Source organism: Lactuca saligna, chromosome 6 (genome assembly GCF_052625555.1).
Source record: "Lactuca saligna cultivar CGN05327 chromosome 6, ASM5262555v1, whole genome shotgun sequence".
NCBI lineage: Eukaryota > Viridiplantae > Streptophyta > Magnoliopsida > Asterales > Asteraceae > Lactuca > Lactuca saligna.
Window position 1 is genome coordinate 67,188,090 of NC_136422.1, and position 25,869 is coordinate 67,213,958.

Sequence of the window (25,869 nt, forward strand, 5' to 3'; positions counted from 1 at the left end):
AAACTTTAAGAACACACTATGTACCTTTGACTAAATTTATTGACATTTCTCAACCTAAGCCTTTAGATTTGAAACGAAGCATAATATTCTCTCCCTTAATTATAGCAAAACAACTTTACAACCCTTACGACTTTGCAAGGTATAACTCTTGTTTTCTATAATTAATATTGCCAACTTGCAATATGTGCCTTAATAATCATACAATCATAACATTTATGCTCCCACTATCATGATGATTATTATAAAACATAACACTTATGCTCCCACTAGCTTCGACATGTATTTATAAACATCTTAACTTTCAGAAAAACAATACCTATTGAATTTCTTAAGTCCATGTTTCTAATACTTAGTGCTTTGATAATCTTTTATCAAAGCTTCTTGAACTTATATACCTTTGCCTTAGATAGTTCATATGTGTGTCTAAACAATTAAGACTAATTGCCAAACCTCACAACTCAAATCATGGAAAGGGATACCGTAACCATAATCGAATTCGAGAATGCAATTTTACAATCACTATCTTCTTAAAATCTTTCTTAGTGAAAGCATTTCCTCACAATCATTTTCATGAGGGAGGAAATCTTATGACACTTAGATTTAAACGATGTATGTGTTCCTATCCATGTGAATTTGTTAAAACCAAAGTTTACGACAAATTCAAACTCATATGGACCGAACTTTCTTAATCTTGCTTTCTTGCCTTATGGTAGCACAGATGCCCACCATGTCTTCCAAGTAGTTAATCAGCTCACCCTTTCCTATCAATGTACTTTCATTGATTAAGGTGCCTTGACTTTTATGCATTCAAAATGAGAACTCATAGAACTCACATGCATAATTAACTCAATTGGAACAGCACAGAAACAAAATAATGTCAACACGATAGGTTGTAAACCTCAACTCATGTGCTAGTGATGATCGATAAGGTTTATTTTATTTGTTCTTGAAACCTTTCAAGACCATTAAGACTCCCACTGACTCCTTGACATATAAGATTCTCTTGTCAATAAACATTTCTCGACAACCAAATATTCAAGAGTTAGTGTAGTTTTTATCAAAACACTTCATAAATTGGTCCTAGTTGGTTTTTGTCTTATCCAATACATCACAACTTTCCACATTTGATGAATGTTATAAACATTCTTTATACTTTTCACTCATTGTCACAATCTTAACTTTAAGACTTGTTATTGGAACGAAGTATGATTGACTTCTTGATTTAACCATTTCTTCAATTCTTGATTCCTCTTCTTAAACATACAATTGTACTAAGACTTAGAGGATCAATTGAGATATGGTTCTTAATCATTAAGACCTATCATAAAGCATAAAAGCTACTCTCCCTTCTTCTTAGAACGGAGAAACTTTTATCTTTCTGCCTATTTGATTCTTCTTATTCGTTTTGTTATTGAATTAAGCCTTTTTAATCAATTCCGAATTACACTTAATCTTATAAGTATAATCATATTTACTAAACCTTTAGTAAATCATGACGAATATCTTTGTTACTCTTATGGTGGACTTGATCAACACGCAACTTTGTGTGCTCGATCTCCTAGTCCTTCACTGGACACTTTGTCAACGAATATGAAATTTCTCATTCATCGTGCAACCAAGTTGCATGATTCCAAGCTTCTGTCAAATTGAAACTTGGGTGATGAGAAACTCTCCCTATTTGGTAAATTCTCAACCTTACCATAAATAAGAATCATATCCATTTGTTGTAGAAATATTCAAACATCAATTTTCATAACGATTTCATTGCAAGGAAGTAAACAAATAAATAAATAAGTCAAACCAAAATTTATTTTATTTATAAAAGTAGCGGAAAACATTTGTCCTTACAATGCAAAATCCATTGAAAACTATGTATTTCAAAAAGAAAATTTCTAACAACTCTATCATAACTATCTAAGCTCAAAATCTAATCTTCAAGTCCATGCGATATGGATCAATTCATCTTGCTCTTTCACCAAGCTTCCTTTCTTTTCACCAATCCTACAAAAACATTCAAATGCAATCTTATCACATCATGTATTTTGAATCAATGAATAGGAACTTAACGAAGTTAGATAGTGGATTTTACCTGAAGCGCAGTCATACTCTTTGACTCTCCCATCTTTGGAATTTTTAGGCTCTTGGTGCAGACTTCTATCCAACGCCCTTTCTCTTGGCAGCAAACGCAGGTCGCTTCTCTTCGAACGTCCTCGGAAGCATGGTCGGTTGACTTTCCCAACAAATACGCTCCATTGCTTCGCCAAATCATTTCTGATTCAGCATCAATGAGCATGTAAGTTAGGTCAATGAGGTTGTCGTCATGATCCATGTCACACCCCAAAACCACGAACGGCGGAAACGTTCAGGGGTGGAGGACGTCATATACAATATCACAACAGTGTAATATAATAAACAAGCACCAACATCATCCATTACATTATAAGTAAAGTTTTAATACATGTGTGTTATTTCATTGTAGTAAGACACCAAAAATATACAATCAAAATAAAAGACGAGACTTGTCTGCTCCGTCTTCTCAAAACCTGGCCTCCGTACCTATCTACTGATGACCTGAGAATACAAGTTATTTTGAAAGCGAGTATCGGATTTAAAGCTGGTGAATTCATAAGTATATAAGTGTCATTGCCTTGTTTGAGAAAATCTGTTATGAAGGCCATGTAAATCGTTAAATGAAAATGTTGATGTACGTATGAAAACCCTAGAAAATCCCTTATTTCCTATCAGTTTGAGATGTAGTCTTCTACCAAGACCCGAATGTTTTGTTTATGACAATATAGTCTTCTACCAAGACCCGAATGTGTTGTAAGTAAAATGATAGTTTTCCTTTAATTGTTTAGTACTAAAGTACTTAGTCTAACTCATCGTTTATGTGAAAGTATCACAAAATAACGTAAATAGGAAAATGTACTACTGTAAGTGTTGTCACTGGGTACTAGGACTAACACAGCATAGGTAACTGTTATCCCAAGGTACTAGGGTTAACATGACCTATATAACCTAATGAACATCCGAAGATTGTCCAATTGTCCTCTGTAGCAGCAGCAGGGGGAAGGAAGGGTTAGTCCCTGTAAAAGTACTAGTATAAGTAATAACCGTAGGCATCCGTAGATGTTCATCACCCACTGTTGCTAACAGATGGGTTCCAGAATGGTTAGTCCCATCTGTATATCCCGAGGTACTAGGGATAGGGGCCCATCTAGGTATCCCGAGGTATTAGGGATAGGGTCCTGTCTAGATATCCCGAGGTACTAGGGATATGCAGGAAGATTTACACAGAAGGTACTAATAAATCATCCTCGCAATTCGAGATACAAGTATTCATGTTAATGTACACAATTAAGTGTATCTACGTAAAGGTACTCATGTAATGTGTTCATGTAAGCGTGTTCATGTATCATGTAAGTATATGTAAACGTACTCATGTATCATGTAATCAAATGTAAATGTACTCATGTATCAGGTAATGTATTGGTATAGACTCATGAATGAACTGACTCTTGTGTGATTCCTTGTAATAGGAATTATGTTTGATATCTCCAAATTATCCCTATGATAATTTACTGGAAGGTAATTGGTTGTTCAAGTAGGTTTATACACTCTTACTACTCAAGGGTGTGAGAAACTAAATGAAAATTGTAAACTATAACATCAATACATATATAAGAATATAAGTGTACATGCATAGTTTAGTTCAATAATGTAAAATGGTTTTATAAGACATCTTATGGGTTTTGAACAATAATTAACAATGACTTGATGTCATTTTTAATATACATTTCAAAGGTAAAACATTTGATAACAATTCGTTTTTAAGATTTAAAACCATTTCATGCATCACATTTTGTAGTATGTGAAATCTGTTAAATGACAAACACAGTTATAAAATACATAACAATGATTTAATAACATGTTTGTTTCTACTTGTATCCCCCCCCCCCTTTAAAGCATTTAAAACATTGATTAGGGGTATGAACTCACCTGTAGTTGGTGATTGGGATGAACTGAACGGTATAGGATTGCTAGGTGTCAAGCGAGGACTTGTACACACACTACGATCCTAATGAATATATAATCACACATATATGCACTCAATTAGTCTCAAATCACTAATTGATAATGTTAAGACATCCTAGACACAAATAAACACTTTATGTAAGTGTTATAGGCCCTAAGGATTGCATCTAAGCTAATGTGGGACAAGGCACTTGTGTTTAGGGTTCCAAAGGACCCTATATGTGAGTTTACTCCCCATAGAACATCACACATGGAGTTTACGGTTGTAACCTCTTGAGTTTACGACCGTAAACTCCCAATCATGGGGGTATGGTGTGTTTTGAAGTCCCAAATGGTTCCTAGAATTATTCCAACTTGGTGGTTAAGTCCTTGGAAGGGTTTAAGGTCTAGAAATACTCTAAATAGGAGTTTACGGCCCTAAGGCCATTCCCCTTAGAGTTTACGGCCGTAAACTCTAAGTATAGGGTGTTTTTGTTGTTTTCAAGCCTTTTGCTTTTGAAGGATGTGTTCTAGACAATTGTTTAAGGCACATGAGGACCCTAGGCACACTTTGGTGCCATTCTTTCATGTTTATGGCCCAAGAGCATTCTCTTGGCCGTAAACTCACTTTGATAAGTGATTTGGATGAGTTTTGGTCCTTCAATTAAGTGGAAACAATTCCTTGTAAAGGTCTAGGGCTTTAGGTGTCTTGAAAACACCCTTTTGTCCATTTCTATGGAGTTTACGGCCTAAGATACACTTGGGCCGTAAACTCTCATTTGTTTGTGTTCTTTGATGTGTTTAAGGCCTTACACTAAATGGGAACTAGTCTAGATAAAAGCCTTAAAGTTTTAGAGGCCTTAAAACACCATTTTGAGCTTGAAAAGGGAGTTTTCAGCCTAAGCAACTCTTGGGCCGTGAACTCCCAAACTTGGGTGATTTGTGGTTGTTTTCTTGTCCTTAACACACATACATATGAGTCTAAGGCAGATGTACAACACAAGGAACAAGCTAGGCTCGGTTTCGGGAGTACCGCCCAAGAACACCTTGGGGAGTAAACTCCTAGATCTAATGATTTAGCCATCTAAATCATGTTATAAGCACAATATAAGCTTTCTAACACTGCTAGAAAGAGTTACTCACGTTTTGGTATAAAAACCTGAAGATCCGTGAGAGAGAAAATGGCTTTTCTCTAGTTGGAAATGTGAATAATGAATGAATTTAGTTCAAAATTCTATTTATAGTCCTGAGATATTTTGGCAGAAAATATTTTTATTCCTGAAATGTACTCTAATGTAATAGAGTGTTGGAATAACAGTGTTGCACAAAACCCTAGTGCACCCACTCTCTTGATATTTCCTGAAGTGTAAACCCTGAATTACTCAAACTTACACGAAAACTCTGAAAATCAACTGTGACTGCTATAACTTCTATTGAAGTGATATAGTTTGTACAGAATGGAAATTTCGGGTTGTCACAATCCATCATATAATACTTTCTTTTGAACTCATTATATGATTCAGGAAGTGACTGCAAAACCCAATTTACAGCCAACTCATTCGGGAATGACACACCCAACGTTATCAACCTATCAATGTGTGATTTCATTCCTAGAACGCGGGAACACACGGGTTTACCATCTTTATGTTTCATTTCCAATAGGGCTTTAGTGATGTTGAACCTTTCAATTCTTCGATCTTGTGGGTTAGGGAGAACAATTGGAGGAGGTGGAGGAAGTGAAGCATGATATCTTGTTCCTCGATCGAATCGTGGAATACCATCTTCATGTGGAATGTTTGTTCCACGGGATTTGGGAAGACCATAGTTGTCGAACTTTGACATCTACAAAACGGGAGAAAACGAATTCAAGTTAGTTGATCGATTGATTCCTTAGTAAATCACCCAAATGAGATACTAAGGCTAGGACCCAAAACAACACGCTACAACCTAGAAAAGGGATGCCGTAATCTAGTTGCAGAATATTTGAAGGTAAGTGAATGACGATTCACTAATTTCCACCATGAAAAACAAAAAGAAATTTAAGTTTTAAATCTATGAAAACTCCTAGATCCTTTGAGATTCATTGAACATTTCGATGGCATGTTTAAATCTCGATATGCCCCTCTTGTTTGTGACTGGGATGCTGAGGATCACAAAGCGGGTGTGAATAACCATGTAAACTTACATGGTGCCCTCACATGTTACAGTCACCTACTCGATGTATCGGTAAACCACACACGCTCCACCGAACTATGACAAACATTGAGTCACCCTTTGCAACCTTTTCTTAGAACCATTTAGTGTGCCGGTAAACCACACACGCTCCACTAACGTCTTCGCAAGGGCACAAAGTGTAATTTCATGGAATTGCATCAATTCACTTTTGCCTAAGTAACTAAGATTGGGAATTTGAAAAACATTTAGTTACTTTGTATTTCATTATACTTATAATGGAAGGTTTCATCCTATCCTACCCATTCGACTAACGACCCTCCACTAGTCAAGAGTGCGGTGGGTAAGAGTGGATACCCATTCAATCGCCATATTATAGGCAATTTCCTTAAACACCCCTTATAGACCAGTTTCGTGAATGAGGCCTACTAACGGTAAGACTGACTTTTACTTATACATACATATATATAATGTTAGACTTTTAATGTTATATATAGTATAGGGTGCATTTTACACTTTTAAAATACTAGGTGGTCAAATTTAACAATTATACTTATAATTCAATTAAATTGCAAACCAAAACTTTTATGAATTTATTAAAACTCTTTTCATTATACACCTTAATTAATTAATAAAACCATAAGGGTGTGATTTGAACTTTTCAAAACATTACTAGGGTTTTAGAATTTAACATTCCTAAATAAACTTTTAATCAACTTTTAAATTCCAAAACTTGAGGGCAAGTTTTGAAACATTTCAAAAACATTAGGGTTTAGAATTTAAATATACATCAAAATTAAACCTTTAATCAAAATTTAAATTCCAAAACTTGAGGGCAAGTTTTGAAACATTTCTCAAAACATTAGGGTTTCAACTATTTAAATTTCAAAACAACAAAACTTTTGGGTTCAAATTTAAACTATAAAACCTAAAGGGGAAAATATGAAACTTTTCATAACAACAAGGATCAAATAACAAATAATCTAAATTAACATTTAATCACATAATTATCCATATTTGATTTATTTAATGATTTCTTGCAAAACAATTTATCAATTTAATCAAAATAATTAATCAATTATCACATAAGGAAACAAATATTTTATTAATTGATAAATATCTTCAATTAGATCAAGAATATAGTCAAATATATCATAAAATCGGATTTATATTGATCTAATATAATAAGGAAACTATCCTTAAGCAAAAACAGCAAGAAATCCCAGTTTTCCCTCCTTCTGACGAGCCGACTCGCCAAGTCAGGAATGGACTCGTCGAGTTACCATGGACTCGGCGAGTTCATCTATGGACTCGGCGAGTCCAGCCTCCAGAAACACAAAAATCGAATTTTTCAGTTACATCAAGCATCAATACAATAGAAACCAATCTAGGCTCTGATACCACTGATGAGTTTTGGTCATAAGAACATCCTATGTGCTCATACAAACCCTAATGCTTGGATCTAGGTTTCTCTATTGTACATGCAAGTTATCCAAGACTATAAACCCTAATTCTAGCATACAAGTAATCATATTAACCTGAGAATAGGTTTAAGATCATACCTTGATTGTTATGTAGCAATAACAATCCCAAATCTCCTTGTCTTGACTTTAGAAAGCTTAGAGTCACAAATGTCACTCCTCTAATGGTTCACAAACACCATAAGCAAGAGGATGAAGAGGAGAGAGGATGGAGGCTGCCCAAAAACGTGTGAAACCCTAGAACAAAGCTTCACCCCGTTTTTGGGTCATAAGGGGTCTTTATATAGTGAGGCTATTAGGGTTATCTAACAAGGAAACCCTAATTTGGATGCTTAAGCCCTAAGCAACCCATGGAGCCCTTTTCTCAAGGCCTTGGACGATTTCATATGGGCTTCCCCTATAGAATTCATCCACCTTATAATATAAGGCAATCCATGGCCCAAATTGCAATTATCTTATAATTACAATTCCAGTCCCTTAAGTTTAATTAATCTCTTTTAGTCACAAAACTAATTACTAATTAATTATTGACTAATATTAATTAAACAATATGATTTCTCCTTTAATATATTATTCCCATAATATATTAATAAATCATATTTAATCCTTTCTCTCCATAATTCATCCAATCAAGTTGCTTTGGTGAAGGCAACCTAAAAGAACCATGCACCATCGGGTCAAGTACATACCAAAATAGTTATGGAGTTAGACACTAATCCAACACTTTCAACCTACTTGCCATTTCGTTAACATGTGTGCCTATAGGCTCCCAACCTCTTTAATCATTCCACCATCTTCACCTAACAAAGTCCAATATCACAACTATTTCTCACATAGAGACTATATTTTAGATTCTACTAATACATGCACATTCATACTTCCTACTCTAACAGTTTACACTTAAGCACATAGAGGTTATAATACTAGCTCTACTCTACGCATTCCATATCCTAAGATACATGGATATATATATATATATATATATGTATGTATGTATGTATATGTATAGTACTATATGATATAATGATATAACTCACCTTGACAATGACTTGGAAGATTGACAGTTATTTGGGCAATTCTACTGGTAATCCGACTGACGGGTAACGCGTTGTATGAGTATTAACATATAATACTTTAACCTATTAATTTCTATGATGATTTGGTAATGAAAGGTAGATATTTCACTAATCCCAATGAATACTGAGAGTTCTATCAAATAAGGATCATCTAGGTCGGACAGTCGTGAGGCATGATTATTTCAGCATATAGCCTTTCTAAAATCCAACAACTAAGCCAACATGACCATTATAGACACCTCTCCTATAAGTAGATTAATCAACGTTATAATTGGAATTACTGATAAATCTTATTTATATATTCATAAAAACGACTATGAATACAAATATAAGTACACTTAAAGCATAATAAGTATAACTTGACTTATAGCAAGTATCTAATGAAACCAGAAGATTGCACTGGAAGAGCAATGATACTGAGAACTTCTATTTGCCCAAATCACTGCCTCGGAGCTTTGCTAATGTAGTCATGAATTTAGAGAGAAAAAGGCTAAGAGACACGAAGGAGTGCCAGAGAGGTTCTGGAGGAAAGGGGTGAAGGAAATGAATGAAAATCTTCGTAACGTCCCAAAAATATGATCCAACATTTTAAAATTGAAATAGTATTCCAAAAACATTATCCATACAATCCAAATGAAAATAAGTATCAAACGTCGTATCTATTAGAGTAATATCTCAAAAGCGTAAACCATGTAGTGTGTGCTCTGCAAGCATCCCGAGCTCTTCCATTTGAAAACCAAAGTACCTAAAATGTAAAATGAAAATCGTAAGAACAAAGATTAGTGAGTTCCCCAAGATGCCACATATACAAACATAAATCACATACTGAGCCCCCGCTCTCCATCGGGGCTTGCCTGGTATTGAATTCCGCTCATCCTCGGGCCACGCCCACCATTGAGCCCCGCTTGGCTTTAGGCCCCGCTCAGATTACAGATCTGTCAATCACCAGGCCCCGCCTAACATTGGGCCCCACCCGATACACACATAATCATATAACCATATAATCATATAAACATTTAACCTTACTAGAACATGAAATAATCACAAAGACTATAGCATACCATACAGTCATCAATTTTTATCATTTAAAAAAATAATTAGATTTATTTTTAAGGGTAAGCGTGTAATTTTACACAAAATTCAAACAAGTAATTAAAACAAATAGCCTAAAAATACGTTGATTGATCTTTCCATAATCCAAAAATGAAACCCACCTATTAATCATTTTGTATTACCAGTCATATCATTCATCGTTTTGAAAAAGATTTTATTATTCTAGTGATCCAAATGGATGCTCATAGAGAAGACGGTGACCATGTTGATTTATATTAAGTGTAGGATGGAATACATCATACTTTTGATGATAGTCTGTTCGATGACCAACATCATGGAATTGATAAAAATCCAGGTTTAATTTTTTACAAATTTTCGTATATGCTAACTTCATTTGGTGTTATTCCGGTTGTATATCATGATAAGAATCCAGGTTTAATATATTACACTTTTTCGTAAAAGTTAACTTCCTTTTACTAAATTCCGATAGTATATTTTATGTTAATTCATCATCGTTTGTTTTTAGTAGAAGATTGTTATATTTATGATAATATTGATCAAGATGCAAACGATTTAGGTGATATTTCAATTGAAGACGAGACATTAGGTGTATTTGATGATAATCAATCTAATGATAATCATCAAAGTTCTAATCATCAACATGTGATTATTAGAAAAAAGTATTGGATTCCAAAGGTACCTGATGAAGTTAAGCCAAAACTTAAAGGCCACTACAGGTCCTATGAAGATATAACAGATATGTATTACAAGTATGTTCTTGCAGCATGTTTTGATGTTAGAAAAACGAGAAATAGAAAAAATGGGTATGGTATTATTAGATTGAGATACCTCGTTTGTAACAGACAAGATCTTCCTAATACAAGTCATGTTTATACATTGAACCCAAACTAAAGTAAGATAAAAAGGACTGATAGTCAAAGGACTGGATCCAATGGATGTATCGGATTTAGTATGATAAAAGGAAGCTCTTCACGGTTGCTATATGAGTTTGTAGAGGAACATAATCACGAGCTTATGTCTCAAGATAACATATTGTTTTCCCGACACCACATATAGCTTAATTCATGGCAGAAATCATTCATTATTAGTCTTTCTAAACAGAACGTTGGTGCCACCCAAGCTCACAGGCTATTTACTACTATTAATGATGTATACAATATTATTGGAGGTACTGTTGATGATTTTAAAATTTTGATGAGGGATCTTAATTGCTTTATAGGTGGAACTGATGCTCAGATGTTAGTTGATAAGATGACTAACACAACAAAAAATGTTCCTAATATTTCATTCGATTTCAGTGTTGAAAATAACCAACTCAACGCTATGTTTTGGGCTAATGAGACCTCAAAGATAAATTATAAAGAATTTGGTGATGTTGTCTCCTTTGATGCCACATTCCGAACCAACAGGTTATGTATATTTTATGTTTATGTTTTTTGTTTTAATTTTAAGTCTTTTAAAATTTTCAATGTAAATTTTACCAATTTTTAGGTATGACATGGTATTTGTTCCTTTCACTGGAATCGACAATCACAAAAAGTGTGTTACTTTTGGTGCTGGATTGCTTAGCAAAGAGGATATCGACTCATACACACGGTTGTTGAAATCTTTTCTTAAAGCTTTTAGTAAACAACCAATATTGGTGTTATCTGTTGAAGACCCTGTGATGAAAAACGCTATAGCTAATGTTTTCCCAGAATCAATAGATAGGTTGTGTATGGGGCACATCACTTCCAAATTACCATTCAAGGTTACAAGCTTTTATTTAATAATCTCTCAGTCAACATTTTATTCATTTTGAATCACTATTATTTTAATTTTACATTCTGAAAAGAATCAATGATAGTACTTTTGTATCTCTAACATATAATCTACATTCACTAATGTTCTATAACATTATTGTCGTTTCCTTTTATATATTTTGGTATGCTTCAATGATTTTGATTTTTAACACATTCCACATTTTCTTATTGTAAGGTATCGTTGGATATTGTCAACGACGAGGAATTTAAGTTATTGTTTAACTCCTTGATATGGAATTCTAAGCTTGAAGAGAAAGATTTTGTAACAACCCAGAATTTTCAGGTATTTATTTTAGATTTATTTATGGAAATTGTGAGTGGACTCGGCGAGTCCACGCTGTGTGGTGAAACCCTAATTTCCGGGGATTTAGGCCTATTTAAAGGGCCTTATGGCCGTCATTTGTGCTCACCCAACCCTTAGAGAGAAACCCTTGAGTGCTTGAATGTTTTGAGAGAGAAAGGAAGCATTCTTGACCCTTGTGTGTATCATTTAGCAAAGAAGGAGAAGATTCTAGGAAAGAGGAAGCAAAGGAGGTTGCTATTATGTGGATTTGAAGCTTAGATCATCAATCTAGAGGTATGATTTCAGATTACTTTCTGTTTTGTGAAGTATAATGGGATCTAGGGTTTCTTATGGACATTTATGGGATGATTTGATGCCAAATAGTTCCCTTCTTGTGTTGAGGCTCTGGATCTGGATCCATAGAGGTCTAGAGAGCCTCACTCATCAAGCTTTATCTATAGCAATGGAGTTTATGACCTTGAGTTGTAGTATTTCAGACACAAACATCATTTATGGTCATATAGAGATTGTATGTGCATCAAGATAGTGACTTCACGTGCTAAATAAGCTTGGAAGGACTGGATCTATGGGTTAATGGATTGGATCTGACCTTATGAGCAAGTTTGAGTCATTGCATGGCACGGACTCACCGAGTCCGAAGAACAGACTCGGCGAGTAGTATGAATGTTGCCCGACCACTCAGCGAGTGGTCCTGCTGAGTTGGGGAGGGTTGACTCAGTGAGTTAGGGGGAAGTCAGAGTGGACAGGTGGACTGAGTCAAACTAGACTCGCCGAGTTGTTCTTGAGACTCGACGAGTTGAGTCGTGGTGGCCCCACAACTCATGCCAGGTGGAACTCGTCGAGTTAGGAGGATACTCGACGTGTTAAGGGAGGATTTCAGGGAAATCAGTGTATACGCTCAGACTCGCCGAGTCCGGTCAAAGTTGACCGTTGACCTAAGTTGACTTGTTAAGAGTAGTCAACCTTAGTTGGGAAAGTGTTAATTAGAGATGTATTGTGATATAGGAGGACTATAGCTCAGGAGATCGAGCACTAGTGATTTCAGGATTTACGACTTACCAAGACATGCGAGGTGACTCTTCTCACTATACTTTACCTTGAGTAGGTAACCAGAGTTATGTGATAGAGTATTTGTATGCTATGTATGTTATGTGTTGTACTGCATTATTTCTATGTGATTTATGCTGTGCATGTTTACAGAGTTAGAACCTGAGGGTTCATAGAGTTTGGGTGCACGGACCCACAGAGTTATAGCCTCGAGTGGCTAATATGTGTTATATATGGTATTTTGGGGAACTCACTAAGCTTTGTGATTACAGTGTTTGATGTTATTGTTTCAGGTACTAGTGACGACCGCGGGAAGGCGCCAGCTTGATCTGTACACACACGGAGTTTATACATTTGTGATCTTGGGATTTTGTATTTACTTGAATTGGATAATTAAATATGGTTGTTTTATGAATATTAAATGAATTATGTTTTATGAAAATTTGAAAATTTTGTTTTGAAATTTACGGTGTTACAGATTTCGAACAAGGATGGCAAGCACTATTGGATGAATATGATCTTAACCAAGTATTATCGTTAAGATCATATTCGAAATCTTTCTCTTCTTTTTATCTTACTTCTGTTTGGGTTCAATGTATCAACATGACCTGTATTAGGAAGACCTTGTCTGTTACACACGAGGTATCTCAATCTAATAATACCATGCCCATTTTTTTCTATTTGTCGTTTTTCTAACATCAAAACCTGCTGCAAGAGCATAGTTGTAATACATATCTGTTATATCTTCATAGGACCTGTAATGACCTTTGAGTTTTGGCTTAACTTCATCAGGTACCTTTAGAATCCAATACTTGTTTCCATTAATAATCACATGCTGATGATTAGAACTTTGATGATTATCATTAGATTGATTATCATCAAATACACCTAATGTCTCGTCTTCAATTGAAATATCACCGAAATCGTTTGCATCTTGATCAATATTATCATAAATATAACAACCTTCTACTAAAAATAAACGATGATGAATTAACATAAAATATACTATCAGAATTTAATAAAAGGAAGTTAACATTTACGAAAAAGTGTAATCATTAAACCTGGATTCTTATCATGATATACAACCGGAATAACACCAAATGAAGTTAGCATATACGGAAATTTGTAAGAAATTAAACCTGGATTTTTATCAATTCCATGATGTTGGTCATCGAACAGACTATCATCAAAAGTATGATCTATTACATCCTACACTGAATATATAAATCAACATTGTCACCGCTTCTGTATGAGCATCCATTTGGATCACTAGAATAATAAAATATTTTTCAAAACAATGAATAATATGACTGGTAATACAAAATGATTAATATGTGGGTTTCATTTGTGGATTATGGAAAGATCAATCAACGTATTTTCAGACTATTTGTTTTAATTACTTGTTTGACTTTTGTGTAAAATTACATGCTTACCCTTAAAAATAAATTTAATTATTTTTTTAAATGATAAAAATTGATTGGCTGTAAATCGTCCTCGCGTATTCACACTAATCTATGTTTTTAAATGAACCTACTTCTCTCTCTCTCTCTCTCTCTCTCTCTCTCTATATATATATATATATATATATATATATATATATATATATATATATATATATATATATATATATATATATATATATATATATTCATTTGAGACCATTCTAATTTTGTGAGACCGTGAGACCAAATCTAAAAATAATTTTAAAATGCAAAATAAATGGAAAAATCCAAAAATTCTTTTTTTAAATATTATTTTCGGAACTTGAATTAACTAAAAAAAATATAAAAAAATATAAAAAATAAATAAAAAAATAAATAAAATTCCGTTTTTTTTTTTTGAAAAATACGTGAAATATTGTAAATAGAATATTACACTGACATATTCTAAAAAATAATTTTAAAATGCAAAATAAATAGAAAAATCTAAAATTTTTTTTTAAAATATTATTTTCGGAACTTGAATTAACTAAAAAAAATAAAAAATAAAATAAAAATAAAATTATTTTTTTTGAAAAATACGTGAAATATTCTAAATAGAATATTACACTGTACATATTCTAAAAATAATTTTAAAATGCAAAATAAATGGAAAAATCAAAAAATTCTTTTTTTAAATATTATTTTCGGAACATGAATTAACTAAAAAAAAAATAAAAAAAAAATAAAAAAATGCGTCTCACGGTCTCACAAAATATAAGTGGTCTCAAATAAACATATATATATATATATATATATATATATATATATATATATATATATATATATTAGTTTCTTAACGTGCATAAAAATGTCGTGATATTCTTTTTGTATTTTCTGCATATGAGGATAAATAGTTGAACTTCTTAATTGGCATGATTATTGTTTATGTTTTTTATATACTTTTCAGATTTATAAATGTTGGATTTTTTTACTATACCTCTTGGGGATTATGTGGGGCGAGGATGGGAATAAGTATTAGGATCTGAGTTCACGTATGAAAATGAAAATGAAGATTGCAGTCTTTATAAATTCTCAGTTGGGTTTCATCCTTACATCTTAGCCATTATGTTATAAGAAGTAGGAGGTCTTAAGGATGCTACACGATTTCCTACTTATGCTAATGAGAGTGTTAAGAAGTGTTTAGCAAGAGGAGAGACTAGAGAGCAAGAAAAAGTATTGTGATTGGTTGATTTGTAATTTTTTTTTATATATTTTAGTTTTTTTCCTTTAAAACTAAACATATTAAATTGTCACACTTCCATTTTTATATTTTTTTATGTTAGATATGCTTAAGCTTATGTGACATTAAGAAAACAAAAAAATCTTAATAATTGTTTTTGGAGTTATACTAGTTCAAAAAAAATGAAATTTTATATACTATAAATTTGTAACAATAAAATGAAAAAAATTATATATAAATACGTTTATGAAAATAAAATAAAATAAAAAATTAAACGATTAAATTTAAAATTTTTTTTTGGCTATCTATTTTGTCCCTTTGCTTCTTGGTTTCGAAGAGAAGAATCTGTATTCTAATTGACTTGTGTTCGTGGCTGGTTTTATGTAAGATTTTTCTTCCACTTCCACCTTTTTTTCCTCTTCCTTTCTCATGTCCACTTGCTCTTGCTTTCAATAATTCAATTTGTAAATGGTCCAAGCTTTTGTTGCATACCGATCAGTCAACTCTGTGAAATATAAAATTGGATCTCCCCTATAATCTTCCTATTGAGCTACATGCTTGATCAGTTTCGCTCGACTTGATTTTGTACCCAATTTCATAAAATTATACATCTTTTCAGGGTTTGAATCAATCAAAAAGCAGGGAGAAAAATGTCAGGTGTGAGAAGAATTAAGCTCGGATCACAGGGGCTAGAGGTTTCAGCTATCGGGCTAGGATGTATGGGCATGTCTCATGGCTATGGACCTACCAAACCTGAAGAAGACATGATCAAAGTCATTCACCACGCCATTCATTCCGGCGTCACTCACCTCGACACCTCCGACGTTTACGGACCTCACACTAACGAGATCCTCATCGGCAAGGTCATTCGATTATGTCTATTTATTGTGCTTCATGGCTTCATTGCGATTAGAGTACCAGTTTGACTGATTTGTGTGTGTTAATTCGTGATTGGTACAGGCTTTGAAAGGAGTGAAGAGAGAGGACTTTCAATTGGCAACGAAATTTGGAGTCAAATTTGGGGAAACTGTCGGTCAATCGGAAGTCCACGGGGAACCTGAGTACGTTAGGGCTTGTTGTGAAGCTAGCTTGAAGCGGCTTGATGTTGATTACATTGATCTTTACTATGTTCATCGCATCGATACAACTGTCCCTATTGAAATCACAGTGCGTCTCTCATTTCACTTCTTTCTAGTTTCTATGCATACATTACCTTCTTCGTTTGTCAGATTCAGCTATGCTCGTATACAGTTATTTCATAAATTTCACTTTTGATGGATTACAACTTAATGGTATTGATTTCTGTTGGTAGATGGGAGAACTCAAGAAACTGGTTGAAGAAGGTAAGATAAAATACATCGGTCTATCAGAAGCCGGACCTGCAACTATCAGAAGAGCACACGCTGTTCATCCAATAACAGCTGTACAACTGGAGTGGTCTTTATGGACTAGAGATGCAGAAGAAGAAGTCATTCCTACCTGCAGGTAAGCCATGAACACTTTCTTAATAATATTCTTCTGAAATCAACAGCCATTGTAATGTAATCTGTCTATCTCTTTCTTTACAGAGAATTGGGAATTGGAATTGTTCCTTTTGCTCCTTTGGGTTGTGGGTTCTTTGCAACAGGTCCAAAGTTAGTGGACAATTTGGCAGATAACGACTTCAGAAAGGTTAGTGGTTACAACATATTGCAAATTCTGTATGAATTTAATTCATACATGTTCATTTTGCAATTTTTATAGATTTTACCGAGGATTCAAGGAGAGAACTTTGAGCATAATAAGGTCCTATTTGATCGAATTGGTGAAATGGCACAAAGAAAAGGGTGCACCCTGTCACAGTTGGCGCTAGCTTGGGTCCTGCACCAAGGTGATGATGTGGGTCCCATCCCTGGTACAACCAAGATTGAAAACCTGAACCAAAACCTTGGAGCCCTTGATGTTAAACTCACGGATGAGGATTTGGTTGAGATTGAATCTATATCATTCAAGGGTGCTCGAATGCCTGAGTTTGTTTTGGTGCATAGTTATACAAACTCGGATACTCCACCTTTGTCCTCATGGAAATCGGAATAAGAGGAAGACAAATGTGTCTAATAATTGTGTTTGGAGTGTTTTTTTTGTTGTGATGGTATTTTATGAGTATGTTTGTATTTGTAATTTGATTGTACTATGGTTCGAGTTTCATTATGTAAAGTGAGAATCTGTAAGTGAGGTTTCGGGTTCAAGTGGTTTAGTTCATGACGGTTTAGTTCATGACATCACCTTTTTTGCTTAGGTGACATTGTGAACACTTGGTTTCGATCTTATTTGAGGAGAAGGTTTGCATACTTTTTGATTGCTAATGGGCAGAGTAAGGGGTCGTTTGATAATTACTGACTGGGTTAGAAGCTGACTGGGTTAGAAATGTTGATTGACTTTATGCTGTTTGATTATTTATCTGAATGGTTGTGCTGAATGAAAAATGACCATATTACCGTTGTGTTGTCTCTTGTGCTGGATAAAAAAATTATAAAAATACAAATTATCATATAAAATCCAAATTAAACATAAATCAATTAAAATCCAAATATAAAATGTAATACAAAATCCAAATACAAATTGTCATACATAATAAAAAAAAAGTACACAATTTAATGTGAACCATTTGAAAGTAACTTATTAGCAATTTGGTTACGCAAAGTAGTCATATAGTCAACGACTTTTGAACCTCATTCTATGTCTTCTATGTTTTGATCTTCATTTCCTCCACCACCCACATTAGGAGTAACTATAGTGTTTTGTTCAAAGTTTGTAAATAATTCATCTTCAATATCGTATTTCCTTATAAAATTATGGACCGCAACACAAATAATGATTATGTCTCTTTGCACTGGAAAAGGATAAAGAGTCATTTGTTTTAAAATTGGAAATCTCACCTTTAATATACCATAAGCACATTCAATGTAATTTCTTAGTTGTGCATGAGCATGATTGAACCTTTCTTCCTTAGTTAAAGCTCTGTTTCTTCGAAAATCGGCTAACCAATACCTAGTATTGCGGTAGGGATCCATAAATCCACGGGTGCTGGTGTATGCGGTATCACAAAAGTAATATTTATCTGTAGATGTATGACAAATTTATCATATAAATAAAAAAAAGATAAAAAAAAAACGTATAGTAAAGTTACAAACCTGGTGGAGGGAATGGAAATCCGGAAGTCGGGTTAAATGCAACTTCTTTCAAAACGTTAGAATCATGTGCTATGCCCTCCCATCCAGCCCATACAAAGGTAAATATCATATCAAAATTACAAATTCCAATTACATTTTGATAACATTCACCTTTTCCTCTTCCCCTATAACGAGTTTGTTGATCAACAGGCACAATTGCATGTACAAGTGTTCCATTTAGTGCACCTATTGCTCCGTGAAATATCTACATTAGTCGTCTATGTCGTTCTGATGTATTTCTTGTTGCATTAGACGAGGTTGGTACTATAATTTCTCGTGCAAAACACATCATTGCATGTAAGACCTCATGAAAACATTGATGAATTGTTTGTGTAAAGTGATGAAATCTTTCTTTAAAGGCTTGAAAACGTTCATTATGTCCTATAACATGTAAAAACATAGCCATCTTCTCTTCATCACTTATTGTCCTACTAGATTGCAACCAATTTCTCTCTGTAAAGTGATTGCATAATAGTACAAATGCATCTTGTGAAAGACGTATCATATCGAAACATTGTATAGGACATCCGTGTATCAAATCTTGCGTATACACATACCCATTTGCTACGTGTTCACTAGCCCTTATTCTTTTAATTATTCTTTGCCTTTGTCAGACCAACATCAACCAATACCACGAGAATATAAGAAAATATAAAAAGTCACCTTCTTTATCCATGTGTCCTGTTAGATGTCAAATACCAATTACATTTTAATCAATAACATAACAAACCGTAACATGTAAATACTAAAAGCATAACATTCCATAACATATAAATTCATATAACATAATTGCATCTAAGAAAACAATCCATAACATAACTAAACCGTAACATACTAAAGTCAAACAACAAACCATAACATACTAATGTCAAACAATGAACCAGAACATACTAAAGTCAAACAATAAACCATGACATACTAAAGTCAACCAACTAATCCAAACTTTCTTCCCGCATTTGTCACCCATGACTCACAAGTTGACAAGTTAAGGCGCAACCAAATTTTCCTATTGCCAGCACTTTCAGCAAATAACATAAGAGCAGTGGTGTATTTTAGATCATATTCTCCCCACTCCAAGCTTGTCAACCTTGCCATACAAGCATACATCTCCTTGTCAAGATTATTTGCTTCCGTGAACGCTTGTGCAGCCTTGATAATTTCTTTTCCAACTTCTTTCAAATCATCATCAAGTGTGGTTTCTTTAGGACCATTTCGCTTGCCCCCCTTGTTTTTTGTCCGCCCATATGATTCCTCACTAGTAGGTTGAGGTACGATTGAGCTTGGGGTATCTGGATGAGGTGTTGGCTCTTCCATCTATGTATCCTCAAAATCATATGTACTGAAGGTTTCATTGGGATGAGGTAGTGTCGAAGATGGCCCCCAACTATGAACACCGGTCGAGGTCGAACTATCAAATAGTTGGGTACAAAGATTAGGGCAAGGGAGGGGTGCATTTCTCAGCTTATCTACATACTTGTTCAGCTGTTTGAAAATTATATAAATATTGTTAAAGTAGTAAAAAAAATCTAATTTAAAAAAATATGTGTATATATATATATATATACCTTCGCTTCCGCTTCCCATTCTTCATTAGTCATGTTAAAAGAATTTGTTACGGGATTGTAAATATTTCCTGTTTTGTTTTTAAGTTTTAACCACACTGCATACTTTGCTTTTAAATAGTCGTATCGGTTTTTCATTTGTTTTTTGTCGACAACAAAATTATGATCTGTTTTCAATTTTTCCGCGATCACAGCCCATGAGCTTGCTTTTAGGCCACTACCCTCCCGGCAATTACTTGTTAATTCTTGTATACACACTTCCAAAAAAGTTTTGTCCACCAATTCCGACTTCCAATTAACCTTACTTTTTTTATCCGTCATGTCTATTGTAAAAAAGAAAAAAAAAAGTAACTAAATCATTCACATAACACACATTCACAAATAAATCATCCACATAACACATGTTTACAAATAAATCAAGCAACATTGTGATTTCATCATATTTTCAACAACATAAAACAATCTTTTATAAACAAAAAAACATAAATGTGATTTCCTCATTCAAAATAAATTTTGTTCTCATAAGCATATAACAATCTTTTATAAACAAAAACACATTATGAATTGATTTTATAAGCATACAACAATCTTTAACAATCTTTTATAAACAAAAACACATAAATGTGATTTCATCATATTTTCAACAACATAAAACACTCTTTTATAAACAAGAACACATAAATGTGATTTCATCATACAAAATAAATTTTGATCTCATAAGCATATAACAATCTTTAATTTTTGATTTCACACAAGAATGTACAAACATATTCAAACATTAGTTCATCTAATGAGTTCATGTCAATTTATTTTATGGTAATCCTTCAATCTAATTGAATCCAAGAATAATGAAATAAGTAATTTCAAACTTTGATTTCGGCATGTAATCAGTAATTTGACAACAAACATCAAAGGATTTTTGATTTCAAGAAGCAAAAGCCAAAACATTTGCATTAATGTACACATGTAAATTGTATGATTAAAACTGGAAAACCACAACCGTTAGATTGATTTTTCATTCTTTTGTGCTTAAATTAATTGGTAAATCGTATAAAAGTTACTATATCATGAAACATTGCTTTTGACACTATGTTAATTATTTATTTAATTATTTATTTTTATTTATTTACAATTTGGTAATTAAATTTCTAATTTTTGTAATGTTAACCATTTAACCGTCATTTGTGACATAATAATACTCTTTGATAACATGATGTACATGATACTATTTGGTTATATGACGTCGAAATGAAATGTTGATGTGTCAAAAATGAAGAAAAAAAGTAGCATAAAAGAAATGAAGTTATCATTTTTTTTTATACTAAGTTTTCTTTATTATTATTTTTTTTAATTGACATTACATCTTTTTGTTCCAAAATACATTTTTTTGTCAATTTCGTTCCATGTTGATCATTTTTCATTTCAAACCGCATAAATATATTCTTTACATTTGAAATCATATACATGTATATTTTTTATATTTAAAAATCATTTTATTGTACAAATACAAGTTTTTGATACTTTAATCGTAATATTATGTATACATATGTATTATTTATATTAAAACCATATAATTTTTATTATATACAAAATTTTAATGTAAAAATATTGTTGAGATTGACCACCGACAATCATCAAAATAAAAAGCTTCTATTCCTCTACCATGTATGTGCAAGGTACAAAGTGCACTTACATGTGTAGCATAAATCTAAAAAGCTTCTATCCCTCTATCATGTATATGCAAGGTACAAAATGCACTTACATGTGTCACTCACATATATCATGACTCACGACCCAACGTGTGCGTATGTTCCTACATCCAACCTTTACATATCAAATTACCAACAATCCCCTACCACATTGAAAATTATTCAACCATTTGATAAATAATGTTACATAGGTGTCAAGAATATCAAACATGTATACGAGTAAAAAGTAGTGCAGTGATATCATTTTATATTCAAAAGAACCTAGTGATCTTACCGTCATACACACCATCTATAATCTTTGCAATCTCGCTACACATGAATACAACAATATACTTAAAACTTGTTTCATCATTGTGACAACTAACAAATTTTGGTTCAACCAAGGTCTAAAATGTATCTATGTATAAGTAAAACTACATTATAACTTTGTTGCAATAAATTCTTGAAAGCCAAAAGACATAATTTGTATATATATATATATATATATATATATATATATATATATATATATATATATATATATATATATATATATATATATATATATATATAGACACACACACACACACACACACACAACTTTAAAAACCATGTTCATGATGAACCTTTGAAAGTCAACAAGTTAGAACAAAAATCATAAATTAAACCTTGCTTTAGAGTTTTCGGCCTAGGACCCCAACAATCTAGTGATTGCGGTTTGCACTAGGACTGAAATCACAAGTGATCTCCATTGGAACATAGACCGAAATCACATATGATTTTGGTGATACTATGAGGATTTCGATTGGAAGAAGAAGGGAAACAAAAAGGTTGACTTTGTGACTTGATGTTTCACTATTTTCCAATACAAAATATTACCCAACAGTTATCCATGCAATTATCCAACAAATAACTAAGCATATATCCCATCACCCTTCCCTCCTTATCTTTGGATGAGATTACCCAATAAACCCCAACCATTTCCATATTCTTTCCTGTTTACTCCAAATTCTCTCAAGGTTCAAGTCCAAAGCTTCCAAGGGTTGATTCTCCAAGTTTGTTCTTAGAGATTTGATAAGTTCTTCTTGATTATCTAGTGTTTTTACACACTTTTACACTAGTTTCATCTTATTTACACACATTATTATTTGTTAAAACTCTTAGGATAATATCATTTCCATGGAAGTTCATCAACCCCATTCAAGTTTTTAGGCTTGTAGATCTTCACATTATCTCTTCAAACAACCCACAACCACACTTAAGGTGAGTTCATCTCTTCATCAACTCCATCCGTCTTTGAGTTCTAGAGTGTTTTGAGCTTTCCATGGAGATTAGACTTCAGATCTGGACCATATGTAGTCCCTTGAGCCTAAAGATCCAAGCTTTATCAAGCTGGTGGCAAGTTATTATGCATTAAACCCTATATAAAGTTTGTTTTGGCATTTCGTACCCTAGATGCCATGCATGGATCTAGAGTTTAGGACAATATTTTTGCTTAGAATCGTCTGAATGAGAATTTGTCTAGAGGGACTCGACGAGTGCATGAGCCAAATCGATGAGTCAGCTATGGTTTTCCCCGACGGACTGGATGCGCTACAACCAGTGTTGGAAAACTCGGCCTACTCGGCCGAGTACTCGGCCGAGTACTCGGCCGAGTACTCGAAATCGGCCCTCCACCGAGGCGAGTAATGTCAAATCGGCAAAAAAAACTCGGATTTAGTCAAAATCGGCCAAAAATCGGTCAAACTCGGTCAAAAATCGGACAAACTCGGGCCTACTCGGTCAAACTCGGCAAAATCGGTTAAACTCGGTCAAAGGGTCAAAATTATCATAAAAAGAGAAAAAAAATCAATAATTTCAAGATTAATATGTATAATGCACTTAATGATTTATTATTTAACACAAACATGTGATTATTACTACATATATATATCTTAAATTTTCAGTAATTATCCACGTAGTGAGACAATTATGTGTATTTCAGTTTTTATGTGTTCACATGTATCTAATTTTGGTTATATATTTCAATCAAATTATGATTTTAACTTATGATTTTGACATATAATAATTTTCCAAAAAATATTTCTACATGAATTACTGAATCCGAGTACTCCCCGAGTACTCGCTACTCCACAGTCGGCCGAGTAGGTACCGAGTAGCGAGTTCTACAACCTTGGCTACAACTCGGCGAGTTGATGAGACAAATCGACGAGTTGAGTTGGATTCTACTGATACTTCAGAGGAAGCGAAGGAACTCAACGAGCTGCATAGATGCACTCGACGAGTTTAGTCAACATGAACTGTTGACTTTAGCGTTGACTTTTAGGGTTTGGTCAACTGTGGACCTTGGAGACCATGGAGGGGTAAAATGATCTTTTCATCCTTTTGAGATTTAGTAGAGGAGTTAGCTTAGCATCTCGGAGTGGTTATTACAAATTGATTGTTAGAGATAATTATATTATGTAGGCGGAGTCTAGACTGTTCATGGGGTACTAGATCTACTTGCTTACTTTCGAGGTGAGTTTTCTCACTATACTTACCTGAGTGGTAATTGATGGGTTTTGAGCATTCTAACACTCCTATGGTGTACATGTAACCCTAGAAACCTTGGATCTATGTTTTCTCTAATATTCATGCAAATAAGAATTTTCCAAGGTTTACATCCTAACTAGCATGGCATGGGGTAGTAGTTATATAAAAACTAGTAGAATGACATACCTTTGTAGTTGCTTGGATTCCTTAAGACTTTGTGATCCCTAGAACTTCAAATATGATGCCTCAAATGTTTCACATGACACCACAACTCTTGGAATAACTTGAGAGAAGAACATTTTGATCTCAAAATCGGCTAGCCCTCCTTCTCTTGCAATAGTGGCCGACTTTGCTAGCTATGGAGCTCTTTATATAGTGTACTACATGTAGGGCTACACCATGTAAGCCCTAATGTGCATGGATTTTCATTTCTCCCATGATCCATGGGTTATAAGAATGAATGATTTACAAACTGTAAGCCCTAATGTGCATGGATTTTATATAGTGTACTACATGTAGGGCTACACCATGTAAGCCCTAATGTGCATGGATTTTCATTTCCCCCATGATCCATGGGTTATAACCTCCATGGAGCACCCAATGGGTCCTAGCCAAATCTAGTGAATCATGAACCATAATCCCACTATATAAGAATGAATGATTTACAAATCAATCCCCATATATTTAATTAGTCTCTTTTTTATCACAAAATTAATTTCAAATTAATTCTTGATCAATACTAATTAAATAATATGATTTCATATTAATATATTAGAAATTATAATATATTAACAAACTGTAAGTGTCCTTTTCTCACTTTGTCTATCCAACAGTTGAGATGTCGATGCAACCCAAATAAACCATGCGAAGCCGGGTCAAGTACATAGTTAATATAGTTATAGACTTAGACACCTTATCCAATAGTCTCCCACTTGGATAAGTCTATTAACTATAGTTACAGGTATGACTTCAGGAACCGACCAGCAATTGTAGCTCTTTCAAAGTCTCGCGAAATTGAGATGATGATGCACCATTTAAGATAAGTGATCATATAAACCTTTGTTCTAGATACCAATCGGACAAATACATGGAACAATGTCGTACTTATTGTCTAGCAGTTTGTTTCCCGATTTCTGATTTGTTTGACATAGAACTAAAATGAACACATCAATTTGGTTCTGACCGGGCCCGGTACATAGGTCAAAACAGAATCATCAAGGGGCCCAGATATCACTTCTAATCCT

The 25,869-nt window shown here is 33.7% G+C and overlaps 2 protein-coding genes across 2 annotated transcripts; one reads left to right on the forward strand and one right to left on the reverse strand.

Annotated features, from left to right (window-relative positions):
• The first annotated feature begins 16,033 nt into the window (after nucleotides 1-16,033).
• On the forward strand, nucleotides 16,034-17,961 carry LOC145000437 (auxin-induced protein PCNT115-like). The gene is made up of 5 exons (XM_078959666.1): nucleotides 16,034-16,494; nucleotides 16,592-16,798; nucleotides 16,944-17,116; nucleotides 17,200-17,302; nucleotides 17,375-17,961. The coding sequence occupies exons 1-5, from the start codon at nucleotides 16,282-16,284 to the stop codon at nucleotides 17,705-17,707; spliced, it is 1,029 nt and encodes a 342-aa protein (XP_078815792.1). The 5' UTR covers nucleotides 16,034-16,281; the 3' UTR covers nucleotides 17,708-17,961.
• A 2,196-nt stretch (nucleotides 17,962-20,157) lies between these two features.
• LOC145002689 (L10-interacting MYB domain-containing protein-like) lies at nucleotides 20,158-20,726 on the reverse strand. Its single transcript, XM_078961909.1, has 2 exons — nucleotides 20,409-20,726; nucleotides 20,158-20,325 (listed from the first exon to the last, which is right to left on the reverse strand). Exons 1-2 carry the CDS (start codon nucleotides 20,724-20,726, stop codon nucleotides 20,158-20,160), a joined length of 486 nt encoding a protein of 161 aa, XP_078818035.1.
• Between the last annotated feature and the right edge of the window lie 5,143 nt (nucleotides 20,727-25,869).

Coding starts and splice junctions, on each gene's coding strand:
- LOC145000437 (XM_078959666.1), top strand. CDS start 16,282: ATGTCAGGTGTGAGAAGAATTAAGCTCGGATCACAGGGGCTAGAGGTT. Junction 16,799..16,943: donor CTGTCCCTATTGAAATCACA/GTGCGTCTCTCA, acceptor TTCTGTTGGTAG/ATGGGAGAACTCAAGAAACT. Junction 17,303..17,374: donor CAGATAACGACTTCAGAAAG/GTTAGTGGTTAC, acceptor CAATTTTTATAG/ATTTTACCGAGGATTCAAGG.
- LOC145002689 (XM_078961909.1), bottom strand. CDS start 20,726: ATGACGGATAAAAAAAGTAAGGTTAATTGGAAGTCGGAATTGGTGGAC. Junction 20,326..20,408: donor AATGGGAAGCGGAAGCGAAG/GTATATATATAT, acceptor ATTTTCAAACAG/CTGAACAAGTATGTAGATAA.